We start from the raw sequence: 19,257 nt of genomic DNA on the forward strand, positions 1-19,257 counted from the left end.
ATATGCTTGTGATTAAGTGAATCCAATTTTAAGAACATGAATCTATTAAACCAAGCTTTAGGAGATTGCTTAAGTCTATAAAGAGATTTCTTCAGACAATAAACCTTCCTCTAATTGTTAAAGAGTCATACTCTTAGGGAAAGATCCATGTATAACTTTTCTTGAAGATCCCCATCGAGGAAGGCATTCTCCACATCATTTGGTATAGAGGTCATGAATGGTAAGCAACAAGAGACATAACCATTTGGGTAGAGTTCATTTTGGCTATAAGTGCAAAGACTTCGTAATAATAAATCCCATACTTTGGGTGTAATTGGGGGTGAGCATTATTTGGTTAAAATCGAATACCGAACCAAAAAATTTGATTTTGGTTTTTTCAAATTTTAGGTAATTCGGTTAACCGAAAAAACCGAATTAGCTAAAATATATAATATTATATATATAATAACTAAATTCGATTTTTAACCGAAAACTGAGCCAAAAATTTTGGTTTTATTGGAAATTGGTTTCGGTTTCCGTTTTCATTTTATTATTTTGGTTTTAAAAATTTTGGTTTATTCGGTTATCGAATAAGCCGAATGCTCACCCCTAGGTGTACCCTTTTGCCACCAACTTAGCTTTATATCTTTTAATTAATCCATTAATCCAATATTTAACTGTATAAACCCACTTGCAACCTTTTGGGACCTTACCCTTAGGAAGAGAAACAATCTCTCAAATTTAGTTCTTTATGAGAGCTTTCATCTCTTGGTTCATAGCATCATTTCACTAAGGTAACTGTGCAAATAGGAAACAGAAACAAAGAAAATGGCAAGAATATAGGCATAGTAGGAAGGTGAAAGGGAATCATAAAAAGCATAGTTAATGATGGGATAGGTAGTGTATTTTCTTTTTCCTTTTCGTATTGTAATGAAAAGATCAATGTTAGACTATAAAATATAAGGCTAAGTGTAAGTAGAAAAAAGAAGCTTAGAATCAACAAGAGTTTCAGGTTCAAGATTGCTTTTAAAATTGCCTAGAACTGAATGATCAAGTTGTTGTAAACATTTAAACCTCACAAGTAACATTCCTTTTGCGTCTTATTAACCACTACTACCAAGGCTACTACTATGGAATAGGAGGAGGAGAAGGAACAAGAATACTATCATTAAAAGTGGGAAAAGAGGAAGATGAATCAAGAATATCTATAGAGAAAGAACAAGGAGACAGAGGAATCCAATCTTCACTAACACTCCCCCCTAAAGATGATAAGGTAATTGAAAAAAAAAAGTAGTAGATTTAAGAAAAATAACACTCTTAAAAACATACTATTGGTTGAAATGGGGATCAAAGCAATTACATTCTTTTTGGATAGGAGAATAATAAAAAAGAAAACATGTTTAATGAACTTATGACAAGTTTAAGGTGAAAATGGCTCAAATAATGAACAAAGCAGTTACAAACAAAGACTTTAAGAGGAAGCCAAATATGATCATTAGGAAAAAAAAGTTGATGAGGAGACTAAAGGGTCCATGAAAAAAGTCTATTAATGAGATATATCACTGCTTCAACTGCATTTATCCCCATGAAGAAAGTCTGAAAAGTAGCCCCTAACAACTTTAACCACATGTCTATTTTTCCTCTTTGCTACACCATTTTGTTGTGGAGTATGGAGACAAGAACACTAATGGATCTTTTTATTCAAGGAAAAATTGTATATTCTTTTCAAAATACTCCTTAACATTGTTGGACCTTATTATCTTTATGTTTTTCTCAAATTGAATTTCCACCATTCTAAAGAAGTTTTACATAATGGAGGGAACTTATCTATACTCTTCATTAGATATAGTATTGAGAATAATCATTAATGAATAAGATAAAATATTTATAGCTCCCTTATTTGTTGTTTTAAACTTCTTAGACTTCAAATATGGATTCAGCTTCCAACATCAATCTTTGGTGTATTTTGGCTTCTTGTAGCATTCACATACCTCCCCATTAGTCTTCTCATTAACACTCTATCTATTTAGACTTTAATTAAGTTTGGAGGACATGTAAACCGAATGTTCAACTATTGAAGTTTAGATCATGGCAGCCCTCTTACTCTCTTCTCTTTGTACCAAGGAGTATGCAGTGGTAATGGAAAGAATATTTGCACTCAAGATGTGTTGCTAGGTAAAGTCATACTTGGCATTCAAACCCGCTAAGAAATCAAACATTTGGTCCTCAACATATTTTCGATATTGTTCACAATCCTCTAAATTTTCCATTACAAGGCTTATAAATGGTCCATCTATCAATAGAAAGATTGTATGGAAGAGAAGTGCATAGCTACAATCCTTTCCCCATGATGCATATACAAAGCTTCCCTTTGTGGTTGGTAGATATGACATGTATTTTTAACCTAGGAGCACGTGGCAATATGTGGTTGCATCGAGCAAATTGACCATATGGCATAACCAATGAATCATCCTGTTCTCATTTGGTAAACTTGGGGTCATCAAATTTTGGTAAACTCTTTGCTCGTAATCCTATGATATCTCTTCCTCCGATGGTAAGCTTGGCTTATTGAGACTACTTTAGAAAATTTGTTTCATCAAGTTTTATAATGGTTATCATAATATAACTCAGGAGCACTTTAGAAATGGTTTGTACTTCTTGAAGCAATTCCATCTCGGTAGCTCTACATTACTCCAACAACCAACCAACACACAATAGACCCTCTAGAATCGAGTAGGTCAACACCCAATTGAGGGCCAAAAGGAGGCTAAAACAAGGTTGACAGTAATATAGGAAGAGAATAAAAGCCTCCAAAAAGGTAACTAGGGTGCAGAAAAATGTGAAATCACTTCCCATATCTCCATAAAAGCAAAATGACTTAAAAAAACATGTCTCAAAGAAGAACCAACCTTAGATTGAGAGAGCAAATTCCAAGTATCAAACCTATAATTTTCTATAATTTTTATTGAAAATCTGATAAAAGCATGGAAGCATCAAATAAAGATGAGACCCATACCAAAACCTTTTTTAAAATCAGGTCTACACTAATTTGAATTAGATTCAAGGGTTACCACCAGCACATGTATAAATTGTTAACAACATTTGGTAGTAGTTTGACATCGGTAGGTCTTCTTGGGTTCAAGGGTTAGTAGAGAAAACTCTTTTAATGTCTTCCTAGGCTCTAATACCAAGTTGTAAATGAAGGCTGGAGGAAGAGTAGAAAGGAAGAAGACGAAGAATAAGCAAAAGAAGAAGAATAGCCATTTCGAGATAATATGATGTAATACTATTCACCTAACAATATACTTTATTAATAATAAAAAATTACATGTATGCCCCTAAATGAGCATCCAAATACAAATAAAAGAGAAGGGCAATAATGTCCCTATACACTATGCATAATCTCAACATAAGTCATTCCAACTCCAACCCCGAACCAAATGGACCCTAACTTATTTTTTCTTTTCGAAACAAAAAATACATTTCAATAACATGTTTTATTTTCTTGCTAACGTAGGAATTTCAAAAACAAATGAAACTAAAAACATTCATATTGGAAAACATCCCCTTAGAAAAAGGCAAGAAAACTTGTACAAACCTTGTATAGGTTTCCATTTCCCTACCTTTTCCTTCTCCTAATTTTTCTTTCAAACCGAACACATAATTAGTGCTTTGGAACTTCTCTTTTTGTTTTCTTCATTAGAATCAAAACACGCCAATCAATTGAATTAGGCAAGTTCAAACGAAATTGGTCCTCAGACCAATCAAGAGTGAATATGCCAAAATTGAGTTTGGATTTCCTCCTAACAAAATTAGTCCTCACACCTACCTCATAGCCCTTGTACCCGTACATCAAGAACATCTCTATATTTGTATGTTTTCAATCATGGGGAGATGTTCCCAATGTACGATTATAAGGGTTATGAAGACCGATTTTGTGAGAAGGAAATTTGATTTCACAAAGAATGGATTGATTGAATTTGATGGCTATATTATGGGACGTGGAACTAATAATAGCATTGTGTCCCATGCCAGCCATAAATATGGCCCACAACCACTTAATCATTCACTTCACATCTATGACCGGCTTTGGGGTGTCAACATGTTATTATTTACCCCATAGCCCACAAAAACAATCATCAAGTTCAGTTAATCCGCTTTTAAAAATGTCAATTTAACGTAAATAGTATGTGTATAGGTCCGTGTGCATGAAACACACCTAACATTTAACATAAACAGTCATCATTCACCTTTTTTTTTTAATAAAAGGTAAAGGTCTTGTGTACATCAAGAACACCCCAATATATTGTCAATGGGAAAAACTCGTGGATACATCCCACGCATCCAGGGTTTATTTTTTATCCCATGTTTCAAGAAGCAGGGGTTAGAGGCTGTGTGATCTAAGGCAGACTATAGATACATAAAGATACACCTTCGGTTTTATCTTTGAAATTCCTACAGATGCATTTTGGTTGTATGATCTAAAATATTAATTAATTTACTTAATTTTTATAAAGTTTTAATGTTTTTATCAATAAAATAATATTTTTAAATATTTAAAATATATTTTTAAAATTTTAATTATTTTACTATTGTTTTATAAAAAATTATTATTTATCATTTTATCGATTAATATTAATTTATTGATGCATTTTTTAAAATATTTATCATATAAAATGCAAAAATTAGATATTTATGATTATCTGCGTACATCATTCATATAATGTATATGAGATGCATGGAATAAAAAAAGTATGGTGCATATTGGTCCGCAACACGCTACAAAATGCCACTGTGGGTGTGAACTAGTTCAGTCCACACAATTTGTCCACAGTTCAGAATAATTGTAGACTTTGGTGTCATGTGGATTGGTTCTTGTCATAGGGTGTGGTGTGGACCAATCCACACCCACCAATTTCTCATTCACAGTAGAAAACACCCCCAAGTTAAAAGAAAAATCTCAAGTTACCATTGTGGAAGTTATAAAAAAAAGTTACCATTAAAGTCGTGTAATAGTACCGACATTTCTTTTTTACTTTTTTTATTTATATAGTATCTAATGACACCTAATTGGTTTAAATAATAATAAAAAATATGCATAGAATTTTTAAGGCATAAATATATTTATTACATAAAAAAACAACATGGTGCCAATTACCAAACATGCCCTAGGTTCTTCAATTTTAACCTTATTTATTTTCCCTTGTAAGAAGGAAGTGACTACACAAAGGCAAAGAGCAAGGGCTAAGATATCTTGGTAACGTAAAAGTAATACAAGGACCAAGCTTATCGCTCTGCATGTCAGTACGCTAAGATATCTTGTTAACATAAAAGAACCAAGCTTATCGCCCTGCATGTCAGTACGCCTACCTCATACTTCGCTGTTCTTCTCTTTTTTTTCTTTTCCACATTTAAATCACTTTAAGTAATTATTTTGCACGGGGCACAACCTCAGCCGTCCAACGGAAGACGCCCTTGAGAGAGATTTCCTCTCCAACATGGATAGATGACTCCCTCGACTCTTGTACTTGAGGTAATGCATTTAGCCACGTCAGATCACTGGTGACTCACCGGCGGGTGATCCAATCATTGATCTTCTTTTGGTCAGTCAATATTATCCCAACCCAACCCTACCCTATTTACTATTTTTCTTTTATTTTCTGCGTCTCCAAAATGATAAAGAAAAATTCTTGCAGTCACAACTGTACATGTGGACCTCATGGATCCACTCAAAATCTCTCTCAACCAACATCTACTCAATAAGCTTCTCTCATCCTCTAGCCGACAACTGACACGGTTTTGCTTCCCCTGTTAAGAAGCACATTTAACTACAAAACTCATTTAGAATCTACTGAATTCTGACTGGCCTATTTAACATCTACTGGATTCTTTCAAGGATTCTCTAAATTCTCTCTGCTTTTATTAGTTATTTGAGTGTTGGTCTGTTGGGTGTTTCGTATATTTGAATATTAGTATGTTATTGAACTGGGTTTTGATTGAGAAGTGGGGTGTTCTTCTTTAGTGAGTTTTTTTAGTGTTTCTGGGTTCTGGGTGTTGCTGAGAATGGTATCCTTGACATGCCGGAACTTCGATGTCGGCCGGTCAAGGTTGGATTTGGTAACTACTTGTGGGTGCAATTCCAATCGGTCTGGGATGTCACTTAACGGATTTCCGGTCAGGAACTATGCAAGGGAAATAGCAACTGGTACCCGGAAATTGATCTGGGGTCGGCCGGACATTGCTCGGTTCAGAGTTTCTTCCGTTCAGAGAGATCGGCCAGTGCTGAATGGTATTGTTTGTTTCTTTTTCCCAGACAAGTTTCAACAGCTGTAGAGACAACTTCTTTTCCTTATGAATCCAATTACTTTTTTTCTAGTGGTTGCTCAAGAATCTGCGTCAACATTGGATGTCAGTTCAAAGCCTAGAGGCCCTGTTTCAGTATCGAATTTATTGGAAGTGGTTGCTGATGACCTCCAAACTTTGAACAAAAATCTCAAATCGGTGAGCACCCACCTGAAAATTCCGAAATTTGGCTACTGTTTCGCAAATTACCCACTGCATGCTTACTTTACCTCCATCTTCCGGTATTTCTTTTTACTGGAGATATGAAATATGACGTTGAAATTATGGTTCTTATCGTATTTAGTGTATAGTAATTCTCGGATTCTTCGCTGCCTATTCGGGTTGTCAATATTGTCAACATCTATATCTATTCAATTTGTTGGGTTGATCTACCAGTCCTTTTGTGGTGTCAAGTTATGTGATTCGGTCAATTTGTTGCCAATGGCTTAAGATGCTAAAGCTTTACACTTCACCTAAAGCACGATGATTAGCTTTCCTGGATCCAGCTTTTTCGTGGGTGAATAAATACATTGGATTAAGCAGCTATTTTTTCAGTTGTTTGTTCTATTTGCCTTTGTTTTATCTTTGGCCAACCAGTGTTAACTTTTACTAACAATAGTTGGATTTCAAAACCACAATCTCTCTCTGGATTTTCTTATTGTGCTCAAAGATATGTGAGATGTTCATGAGACATATTCCTTTGTTTTGGGCTCAGTTGTAATTTTCTCTCATTGCTTATTAGAGGTTGCACCTTGCACCCTTCTGTGGTTCCTTGTAATCTTCTTAATTTTCATTAATAAAACCTTTCTCTTTATCTATATAAAAAAGACACCACTCCTTGAGCTTGGGGTTCCAAAAAAAAGGCATATGCCTCATACGGGGTGCTTGCTTCATTCTTGAAATTATGCCTGTTTCACCTTTTGTCAGCAAATCGTACCTATACCTGTCTTACAGAACTTTTGGCCAAGCCTCACATACCTCAATTTATATGACTGAGGCACCTTAACAAAACCTTGTTCTGAATTATCCAAATTGAATGTCCAGATTTCTATTAACATTGCTTTAACTTCTTTTCTTTTGTGTGTGTTTGGGAGGTAGATATTCCATATGCTTGATGCCATGATAACTTGAACACTGGCTTTCTAGTTCTTATGGTTTTCTGAAAGATGTAAAGATGCAATTTCATCATCTACATCCAACCCTGGTCCCAAAAATATGGGGTCGATTACATAAATCCTGTTTTTCCATTCACTTCTGTTTGGTGCTAAATCCTTCAACTCATGTCCTTGGTCTGCCCCTAGCTCTCCTAGTCCCTTCAACTTGTAATAGATCATTTCTTCTTACAGGTGTTGTAGATGGTCTTCTCTACACATGACTAACCTATCTCAGAGTCCTTTCCTCATTTTTTTACCTGTTGGAGTTTCTCCTAGGTTCCTACGAGTGAGTTCTCTTCTGACTGTCTTTTGGTTTTTCCACTCATCCATCTCAACACAATGAAGCAATTTGATGGGACAAAATCTTAGAAAATTTTCATTGTGAAAGTTTATCAAGATCAATTTGAATATAGTAGAATGAGCTATGCTTTTATGAGACCTATTAGGAATCTATGCTTCAAAAAAGATCTATGTTTCAAGCAATTGTTAACATAAGGACTCTCCAAACCTGTTAAAATTAATAAACTATGCTATTCAAGAAAGAAAATGTACACGGGCAGCATTGGCATGGGCTGCTTGGGAGGAAAGGCATGCTAGGTTGTTTGAAGATAAGGAGAGAATAAAGAGGCAATTATTGAATGTATTTCACTGAGGCTGCTTCTTTGGGTGAAGACTTTAGAGTTATTCTCATCTTTACCCTTCAATGAAATCATGAGGAAGTGGGCAGCAGTAGCAGCCTAGCAGGATCCTCATCTATGAAGGAAAAGGTGGTGAAATTTTGGCCAACACTGTAAAGGGGTTTTATAAAGATGAACTTCAATGCAAGCAGCTTTTGGAATCCTGGACCATTGGGAATAGGAGGAGCATTTAAATATGAAAAAGGTAATATAATTGCAATTTACTCAGGGCGAATTGGGTAGGGGACTCAACTAGAGCCGAAATATTGGCTGCAAGTTCAGAATAGAGAAAGCAGTGGTAATGAATGCAAAGAAATTCATGGTTGAAGGAAATTCAAAGAGTATGATAAGTTGGTTGCAGGATGAGAGGAAGGTCCCATGGAGTTACAGATATGAGATAAAGAAATTCAAATGGCTGTCAAAAGACATGCAACTAAAGATTTTATGGGTTCAAAGGTCTGCAAATAGTCTGGGTGATTTGCTTGCAAGACAAGGGGTAAATAGAAATCAAATGTTTTGGGCTTAGTCGTAAATTGACACAAGTGGGGAGAGATAGCTAGGGCTATGCTCTTGGTGTTTCTTTGTATTTGTAGGGGTGTAACCATACTCGTAAACTTCTGTTTATAAGTTCTCAATAATTTTTTTTTCTGTTTCTTATCAAAAACAAAATGATCTGTTTTTCTGATCACTGTTTAACAGCGTAATAAACACCATTAAGAGAATAAAGGTGTATATTGCATGCTGTACACATTTGGATGATTAGAAACATTAGAACCAAGTGGGATGTTTACCTTGTAAATGTATATTCTCCTTCTTTTCTTTCTTTCTTTATTTTCTTTTTAAAAAAAATGATTTCGTTATAAATTCTAATATAATGCTGATCTTCAAGGGTCTTTCATTCCTTTATCTTGATTTAAAATATGTTTTATATGATTGATGCACTCATACACATATAGACAATCCCTTGAACTATTCAGAATCTCAGATTTTAAAAGCGTTTAGGCAACCAGTTCATTTGAAAAGTCTATTGATGTGGCATTTCGTCCCTGACTGTCTGAAGGACTCTGACCTTTTAGCTTGAGTACCCACCAAGATATGGCCTGGGCTGTGTGGTATCTATAATCATTGCTTATCAGCCTTGGGTTGTATATTTGTCCTTGACTTTGAGGCAGTGTTGCATGGACTCTCCTAAATGGATGATGTATCCATTGTCAAACATGCATTGGACTCCAACCATGGATTCTTAAAAAGACACTTCTATGTGGCAGTCGTCTCTTTTTTCTCTACTTATTTACATAAACAAACAGCTAATGCACACAGTGAATGCTGTTTTTCATATAAAATGTTATTAAATAACAAAGATAATCTTCTAAACATTTTCTTATTGTCTTTAAAATATTAGTATTCAACAAAATTTGACCTATTTTAATAGTTTTTACTTTCCATAGATGTGTCCACAAATACTTGTTTCTTCATGTTGCCTAGTCAGACTCCCAGACACAGATTGAACTCTGGTTCTTGTGTTTGTGTCCATGTAAGACAGCTTTAAGGCCTGCGGGCCTACAACATAATATCATCCATGTATGGTATGTCATTTTTGGTTGTCTCTAGCTCCAGTTCCATATGTTCCTTCTTCCTTCCTAGTTTCAATGCTATGATTTACCTTATTTTATCTATCTATCTATCTATCTATCTAATATATATATATATATATACACACACACACAGACACAAAATTGTGAGTAAATTTCACTTTGGCAAACCCCTCAGTATTGGTCAATATCTAGGTTAGCTGAACAGAAGAAACCCTTTATTGGCCCAAATCTGTCCATCTTAGTGAGTTCAGATTTTGTATGGTTCATGTATTTTGCAATTTACTTTTTTTTTTCTAGTGCTTATTAATTCCAATTTCTAAACCCATACAAGTTGCTCTTAGTCATACTATCTTGTGACTAGGAGTATTTTCTACAAAAATTCAGAATACATTGTGCGCCCTATCTTCCATTCCCAAATAATTTAGATTAAGGCCGAGTTTGGTTGAGTGGAGATTGTGTATTTTATTTCCCCTGTTTATTGGAAAGTGACTTAGTTCAGCGGGTGTTCACATGAGGAACACATTAGCAACAAGTCATCTGAGGTCTTTACAGACCTGGGTCCGATCAGTTATAGTGACAGCTATGTGAATTCATGCCTCTTACATGAGAGAGCTCCTATATATTTGGCTTGTCTCATCCTCGAGAATAACAATTGAATTAGCCTAATTTCCTTCTTCCCTCTTTTCTTCTCATGAGGTTGAGCTTCCCTTGAAGAAGCTCCTGAGTTGGGCAGTATCCTAACAGAGATCTTATAATCATTAGTGTACAAGTGAGATCATATCTTTAATGACTTGGAAGTGGTGTGTGGTGCCCTTTTTCCATTTTACTTGTTTCCTATCATCATCTTCAGGTGTCCATATATTTTTGTCTATGTGAATATAACACATTTAAGGTTATACAAAAATGGGCTATCTGACTTGAAAACCATGAACAATTGATTGCACTTGGGAACACAAGTCTTCTTTCTTCTTCTTCATGATAAGAAGTTTGGCAAATCAATGTCTATGGTGGAATTTTTATGTTTTATTCTATTTCTATTGTGCAATGTCAACCTTTGTAAATTTACATGTAACGTTGTAACAATCCTTTTAGCATCATCCCATTTTTTATCTGATTAAGATGTTATGCTAGATTGTTGGTGCAGAAAACCCAGTTTTAGTGTCTGCAGCAGAGCAGATTTTCGGTGCTGGTGGGAAGAGACTCAGACCAGCTTTAGTATTCCTTGTGTCAAGAGCTACAACAGAAATAGCAGGCATAAAGTATGTTTTCTCCAGTTTCTCAAGCATTGGCTATCTGTGCTGCCAAAATAATTGAAAATTTCCTGCTGAAATAGTCCAAATTTCCATTTATTTATTTATTATTTTAATCCAGGGAACTTACCCCACAACATCGACGCTTGGCAGAGATAATTGAGATGATTCATACTGCAAGCTTGATACATGATGATGTGTTAGATGACAGTAACATACGAAGAGGTACATCTTAATATCTTTCCACAAAAATTTTTTCTACAATTTTCTCTGTTTGTGTTTTATCCTATCAATACCTCTGAAAAAGGCACTTATTGCCATATTTTAAATGCAATGAGACTACTGGAGTATGTATTTTAGATAAGATGCAGTTGATATTGATCTTCAGAGTAATGTATTTCAGAACTCTTCTTAAGGCTAATTTTCTTGCACATTATGAATTACTTGTTTTATGCTGTTGTAAAAAGAGTAGTTCATTGGCACTGGGTTTATTTAGTTAGATAAATAGTTTTGACCCCTCCCAAGACCTCAAATAGTTGGGACTAGCAAAGTGTGTATCTCTAGGAGCATGCATATACTGACCAATAACACTCATAGTATCAGATATGTGAGGATATTTCATGCAAGTACAATAGCCTTCCTACCAAACGCCGAAACACTTCTGTCTTTAAGTTCTCTGTCTGATTTTATGATGAGAGACCACAAAAAAAAAAAAAAAAAAACAAACTCATGATTTGACTGAGCTACTTCAGTTCATAAGAAATATAGAACCTCTCTAAGATCTTTAGGATCAGTTTGGAAAGAGTACAAATACAAATATGTACAGTAAAAATACATACAAAACAATACAAAATAGAAGATTTACACAATACATATTTGTATTTATACTCCTTCCAAACTGAGCCTTAATTTCAAATTCAACTTTGAGAAACTGTTTGAGTTTCCCTATCTCTGGAAGATCATTTCCAATGACTACTATATTATCAACATATACAGTGAGAACTATAAGGAAAGGTGCCTTTCCTTCTAGTAAATAAGGTGTGATTGGCTAAGCTTGTACAAACCTAACTCTTAGAAGAGATCCTTTGAATCAACCAACCGAACCCATACCCTAGGAGACTGTTTAAGTCCATGCTTTCCCTTTTACTTTAATATCATAAAAACCAGGCAAGAGAACCATGTAAACTTTTTCACAGAGATAACCAAGAATGGGAAGCTGAAAGAGATAGAAGAACTCTAACTAAGTTTTACCACCAATGCAAAGGTCTATAGATAATCCACCCCATACATTAGAGTGTAACCTTTAGCACAACCTTGCCTTAAATCTCATAATAGATCCATCTACTATGTACTTTATTGTGTAGACTCTTTCATAGGCAATTGGTTCTTTCCCTTTAGGCAACTCGACAATGTCCAACATCTCATTTTTCAGTAGCGGTACATCCATCTTTGCTTTCCTAGCATCCTTCCATTCAAGTTTAGTTAGTGCTTCTAAAACATTCCTAGGAACAAACTTAGACTGAACAGATGCAAGGAAGGATTTGGAGGAAGGTGAAGTAGAAATCACTGTTTGTAAATCAGGATGAATTCCTTGTGAAGAGAAAGAAGAAGATGAAGAGTTTCAGCAGTAGAGAAGAAAAGAGGGGAAAGAAAGAGTGGGTTGATAACTAGAGTTGAATTAATTTTGGCTGCCAACCCCTCATTATATTTTATACTTAACTTAAAATAATGCAAGATTACAAGAATGCCCTTAGTAGGGTGGCTACTAAAGTAGTTGAACAGTCACAACTTAAAAAACATAAGCTAATGGGCCTAAAGCCCAACAACTTCCTAACTTAACAACTTAAAATAAGAACAAAAACAACTGGGCCCAATAACTAGAAATCGGCCCAACTTAACACTCCCCCTCAAGTTGGGAGTAAATGTCACACATTCCCAACTTGCGTAGATCATGCTCCAGCTTGTTCCTTGCATCACCTTTTGTGAGAACATCAGCAAGATGTAGATCAGAAGCAATGTATGGGAGATAAACTTCCCCAGAAGTCATCCTTTCTCTGATGAAATGTCTATCCACTTCAATGTGCTTAGTCCGGTCATGCTGAATTGGGTTATGGGCAAATGTTAATTGCTGCCTGGTTATCACAGTACAACATCATAGGTTCTTTTGCCTCTACACCAATCTCTCCCAACAAGGAACGGATCCAGAGAAGTTCTGAAACTCCATGTGCCATGGCCTTGTATTCAGCTTCAGCACTTGGTCTTGCCACCACTGTTTGTTTCTTACTCTTCCACGAGACAAGGTTACCCCCAACAAGGGTGCATACTCCTAAAGTAGATCTCCTGTCATCAAGGCATCCTATCCAATCTGCATCTATATAAGCCTCTAGTTTCAATTGTTCATGATCAACAAACAATATGCCTCTGCCTGGGTGTCCATTCAGATAAGTAAGAATTTTGTCAACAGCCTCCTAATGTTGGACTCATGGAGCATGCATGTATTGACTTACCACACTTATTGCATAGGAAATGTCTGGTCTTGTCATACACAAGTATAGCAGCCGACCCACAAGTCTCTGATATCTCCCAATGTCCTTTACTGGCTCACCTTCTGATGCATTAATTCTGTGATTCTGATCAATAGGAGTACTGGTTGCCTTTGTTCCAAGTTTTCCTGTTTCTTGAAGAAGATCTAAGACATACTTCCTCTGAGAGATAAAAATTCCATGTTTTGATCTTGCAACTTCAATGCCTAAGAAGTATCTAAGTTCTCCAAGATCCTTAATTTCAAATTCTTTGTGTAGATTCTTCTTCAGACAATCAATCTCACTTAGGTCATTCCCTGTGACAATAATATCATCCACATAAACAATTAGGGCTGACACCAAGGATCCAGATGTAAATTAGTCCTTAAATATTAGGTGTAAATTTGAAGATTATAAGAAAAAGGAAGAAGAGAAGTAAGAGCAGCAACACAAGAGAAGAAGATGGCGAAAAGAGAAGGAAGAAGAAGAAGAAGAAGAATTATCTTCCCTTTCTCCTCTAATCCTTTTTTTATTAAGAGTTAAAGTTATAGTAATAACAAGTATGCCCTTAAGTGGGCGGCCAACTAGGCAGTAACATAAAGAGATTAAACAAAAAGAAATAACAGGCCCATTAAGAGAGGCCCATTAGCCAACAATAAAAGAAAAGATATTACAAGAGAAGATACTAGGACCCATTTGGCCCAATCTCTTTACACTCCCCCTGAAGCTGAGCATAGATGTCAATCATGCCCAGCTTGCTTATATAGTGTGTCATTTTCCCTCTTGGAACTACCTTGGTCAAGATATCAGCCAATTGCTTGTCTGATGTGATGAATGGAAAACAAACTTCTCCTGAGGAAACTCTTTCCCTTATAAAATGTCTATCAACCTCAATGTGCTTAGTTCTATCATGTTGAACAGGATTATGTGCAATGTTGATAGCTGCTTAGTTGTCACAGTAGAGCATCATTGGCTTCTCGTAGTCAACCCCCAATTCTTCTAGAAGGGATCGTAGCCACAGTAATTCTGACACACCATGTGCCATTGCCCTGTATTCTGCTTCAACTGAGGATCTAGCAACTACAGACTGTTTCTTACTCCTCCATGACACAATGTTCCCAGTGACCAGAGCACAATAACCTGAGGTGGATCTCCTATCATCAATACATCCTGCCCAATCAGCATCAGTGAAAGCTTCCAGCTTCATGTGTCCATGTTTAGCAAACAGAATACCCCTAGAGTACCTTTCAAGTAACACAGAACCCTTTCTGCAGTAGCTAAATGAGTATCTCTGGGAGAATGCATAAATTGACTAATAACACTTACTGCATAGGAAATATTTGGCCGAGTCATGCAAAGATATAACAACTTCCCAAGTAGTCTCTGAAGCACCCCCTTATCAGATAAAAGCTCACCATTTGTAGCAGAAAGCTTATGATTAGGATCAATAGGAGTGGAGATTGGTTTAGCTCCAAGTTTACCAGTCTCAGCAAAGAGGTCAATGACATATTTATGCTGAGAAATGAAGATACCATCCTTAGATCTAGCAACTTCAATGCCCAAAAAATAGCAAAGATCTCCCAAATCCTTGATCTCAAATTCAGAGTTGAGAAACCTTTTTAGTTTACTGACCTCTTGAGTGTCGTTATCTGTGACCACAATATCATCAACATAAACTATCAAGAAAGTCACCAGAGAGCCATTTCTCTTCAAGAACAGGGTATGATCGGATTGAGTTTGTGTGTAGCCAAAGGAGACGAGCAGCCCTAAACCTCTCAAACCAAGCCCGAGGAGACTGTTTGAGACCATAAATAGATTTCTGCAGTTTACACACCTTGCCTTGCATTTCCTTCCCATACACCTCTGGAGGCAAAGACATATAGACCTCTTCATGCAGGTCTCTATTCAAGAAGGCATTTTTAACATCAAACTGGTGTGGGGGCCAGTCAAAAGTAGCGGCTAGAGATAACAAAACCCTGATTGAGGTCATCTTAGCGACAGGAGCAAATGTCTCAAGATAGTCAATGCCATACATTTGAGTGTAGCCCTTAGCAACCAGCCTAGACTTAAACCTCTCAATAGAGCCATCAGAGTGATATTTAATGGTAAACACCCATTTACAACCCACTGGTTCCTTCCTTTCAAGCAAGTCAACAATATCCCAGGTATGGTTCTTATGCAAAGCATCCAGTTCAACCATCATAGCATCCCTTCATTCAGGTTGAGATAAGGCTTTCGGTACGGACCTGGGTATCACATGGGAAGAAATAGATGCAAGAAAAGAGTAGTAGGAAGGAGTAGTAGGAAGGAGAGAGAAGGTTGTAAGACAGGTGTTTGGAGATACAATGGGAAGGTCAAGGTCTGGGAAAGCTATAGATGGGTCAGAAGAAGGCTGACCTATTACCTCAGTAATAATGGGAGGAGCAAGAGGCTTTTCTGTAGGAGTGGAAACAACCTGCCCATGTCTGAATCTCTACCTTTGGTACCACCTTTGGAGAACAGGAGTAGGAATTATAGGAGAATGAGGTGGAGGAATAGGAATATCGGAGGTAGGTCTAGTGGGAGAAGTAGACACCTCATGACAGGACTTAAGAGGAATGGGAAGGGGAATAGCTTGAGACATAGCAAATGGTTCTTCAGATTTCTCCCCCTCGGGAGAAATGCTAAAGAAAGGAGTCGACTCAGCAAAGGTGACATCCCGGGATACAAAGCGGGTGCCACGAACTAGATCAAAGCAGCAATATCCCTTCTGCGTGGAAGCATATCCCAAAAAAACACATTTATGAGCCTTAGGTTTAAACTTGTGCCTTTGATGACTGTGAATATGCACATAGCAAGTGCACCCAAAAACACGGAGAGGAAGAGAAAAAATATCCTCAAGGACCCGGGAGGGCATACGATTGATAAAAAAAGTAGCAGTAAGAACAACATCTCCCCAAAATTTTATAGGAACATGGGATGCAAACAAGAGGGATCTGGCAACTTCAACCACATGTTTGTTCTTCCTTTTCGCCACCCCGTTTTATTGTGGAGTGTAGGAACAAGAACTTTGATGAATAACCTCAAAAGTTTCAAGATAGGTGGAGAGGGTTCTCTCAAAATACTCCTTAGCATTGTCAGAACAGAATATTTTGATACGAGTGTTAAACTGGGTGAGGATGAGTTCATGAAATTTTTGCACAATAGCTGGTACTTCATCCCTGGGTTTCGTGGGATAAATCCAAGTTTAATGAGAGTAGTCATCAATAAAAAGGATAAAGTACCTATAACCCCCCATAGTTGGCAAATGAAATGGCCCCCACATGTCAGAGTGAACAATATGAAAAAGAGAAAGGGATCTTTTATTGCTTACTAAATAAGAATGTCTACAATGCTTTGCTAGTTCACACGACTCACAATGAAGACTTGATAAAGACACTCCCTTAAACATATCTGGAAACAAATGACTCAAAGCAGAAAATGACAAATGACCAAACCGAAAGTGACATAACAAGACTTTGTTAACAGACTCTGACAAAACTGACTCTAAGGCAACTCCATGAGGTGGTCCCAAACTCGATCCGGTGTGTCCAACAAGTATATTCCGTTCGCCTCGTGGTCACTCCCAATCATCCTCTGAGATTGCAGGTCCTGAAAAACACAATGAGTGGGAAAAAAGGTTATGCTACAATTCATGGATTTAGTTAAGCTGCTAACAGATAAAAGGTTTGTGTTAAGTTTAGGGACATGAAGGACAGAGGATAAATAAAGGGTGTTAGAGGTCTTTATATCTCCTTTACCAGAGATGGGAGCAAGAGACCCACCAGCAAGGGATATTTTCTCTTTGCCAGAGAGAAGGTGGTATGAGTAGAAGAGATTAGACAGGCTGGTCATATGGTCTAATGCACCGGAATCAATTATCCAAGGGATTTTATGATTACCTAAAACTGAAGCATGATTTGCAGAAGCACGAATACCTGAGTGAGCAAATGCTGATGAAGATGATGTGTTGTTGTTGGAAGAGTGAGATGAAGAAACAATAGCTTCCAAGTAATTTAGTAGCATCCCATACTTTTCAAAATCCGCCTTCATTGCTGCCAACTGCTCAATGGCTGATTTCTCTTCACTCTCCTTATTTCCTCCTTCAGGTACTGTAGCAACATTAGCTGCTTTAGGCTTTCCTACCTGACTGCCCTTCTTAGAGATGTTATTCTTAAACCTATCAGGAAGAAGCTCAGGATGAAGCTTCCAGCAAGTGTCCTTTGTATGCCTCGGTTTCTTGCAATATTCACATATCTGCTCCTTTTTCTCAGTAGGACCCTTTGGCTTTATTCCAGCATGTGCAAAGTGTTCTGTAGGTGGACCCTGCAACTGAACCTGCCGCCTACTCTCCTCATTGCTTATCATAGCATGTGCCTGGGAAAGAGTAACCTCATCTTTGGCCAGGATATTTTGCCTAATGATGTCAAACTCAGGGTCGAGTCCAGTGAGAAATTCAAACACCCTATTTCTCTCCACCAACTTCCTATACATTTCAGCATCATTCTTACTCTCCCATACAGTTGTCTCCATAACATCAATTTCTTGCCATAGGGATTTCAGTATAGAGTAGTAGATTGCTACACTCTTCTCCCCTTGTCTTAGGTTCTTCACATCACTTTTCAACTTATAGACTCTGGCTACATTGAACTTCTGTGAATAGGTCTCAGTAACACTGTCCCATATCTCTTTAGCCGAAGACATCCAGAGATAATGCTGACTTATATGAGGTTGCATAGAATTGACCAACCATCTTATGACAGTATTAGTTCTCTTGCATCCATTTTTCAAATTCAGGGTCTGTCTCTTCGGGTTTCACTTTGCTACCTGTGAGATACCCGAGTTTTCCTCTACTACAGACATAAATTCTTATAGACTGTGCCCAAGCAAGATAATTTGTCCCATCTAGCTTGATTGTGGTTACACTAGTCAAAACAGAATCTACCGAGCCAAGGCCTGAAACTGGCACTTGCTTGAACTCACTTCTATATGGCTCCATTAATCAAACGAAAATCAAAGAACCAGAAATTTTGTCTATATAAACTTACTTGAAGTCAAATCAGAACCCAGATGCTTGAAAACTAGGGTTTTACTCCGTCCAACTGTTGGGGAGGAAGAGAGAAGATGCAGCCGCTCCTACCAGAACTTCCCAATTTCTTCCAAACCTGAACCGCCCTTCTTTAAGAGTCACAAGACACCTCCCAAGCACAATGTGCCACACCCAAAGTTTCACCTTTACTTGTACCTTTGAAAATCTCTAATCGACTAGAGTTTTGGGCAGCAACAGAACAACACCGCTTCTTGGCAATATCCAGTCAGATTTAAACTCTCCAAACCCTCTACCAACTAGGCCAGAGTATGTGGCAGCAAGAGAAAGAAGTATTCGAACAGAGGTCATCTTTGCAACTAGTGCAAAGGTCTCTAAGAGTAGTCGATTTACACTACAATCAGTCTTGAATTAGAAAGATAAAAGGATGAAAATTGAAGAGAAGAAGAAGAGAAGAGAGGAAGAGAAGTACATGAAGAGAGTTTCAGAAAAGAGAGAGAGAAGGTTACAATTTCTGCCGACCCTCTCTTAGTATTTATATAACTATTGGCTAACTGTAAAAGGGCTGAATTGCCCTTATTGCTTACATGGAAAATCGAATAAGAAATAACTAATAATAAAGCTGAAATAACTACCAACTAACATTGTCATATCTAACAGAAATATTGCTGCC

The 19,257-nt window shown here is 37.0% G+C and overlaps 1 protein-coding gene across 1 annotated transcript in view; it reads left to right on the forward strand.

Annotated features, from left to right (window-relative positions):
* Positions 1-5,706: 5,706 nt before the first annotated feature.
* LOC148862085 (solanesyl-diphosphate synthase 2, chloroplastic-like) overlaps positions 5,707-19,257 on the forward strand; it is a 33,021-nt gene continuing 19,470 nt past the window's right edge. The window contains exons 1-4 of the mRNA XM_088984153.1: positions 5,707-6,268; positions 6,356-6,480; positions 10,879-11,006; positions 11,119-11,222. Of these exons, the coding sequence (XP_088840279.1) occupies positions 6,043-6,268; positions 6,356-6,480; positions 10,879-11,006; positions 11,119-11,222 (583 nt within the window). The 5' untranslated portion in view covers positions 5,707-6,042. The remainder of the gene's footprint in view (positions 6,269-6,355; positions 6,481-10,878; positions 11,007-11,118; positions 11,223-19,257) is intronic.

This window comes from Nelumbo lutea, chromosome 4 (genome assembly GCF_056320005.1).
Source record: "Nelumbo lutea isolate HS-2025 chromosome 4, American lotus-T2T, whole genome shotgun sequence".
In the NCBI taxonomy this organism is placed as follows: domain Eukaryota; kingdom Viridiplantae; phylum Streptophyta; class Magnoliopsida; order Proteales; family Nelumbonaceae; genus Nelumbo; species Nelumbo lutea.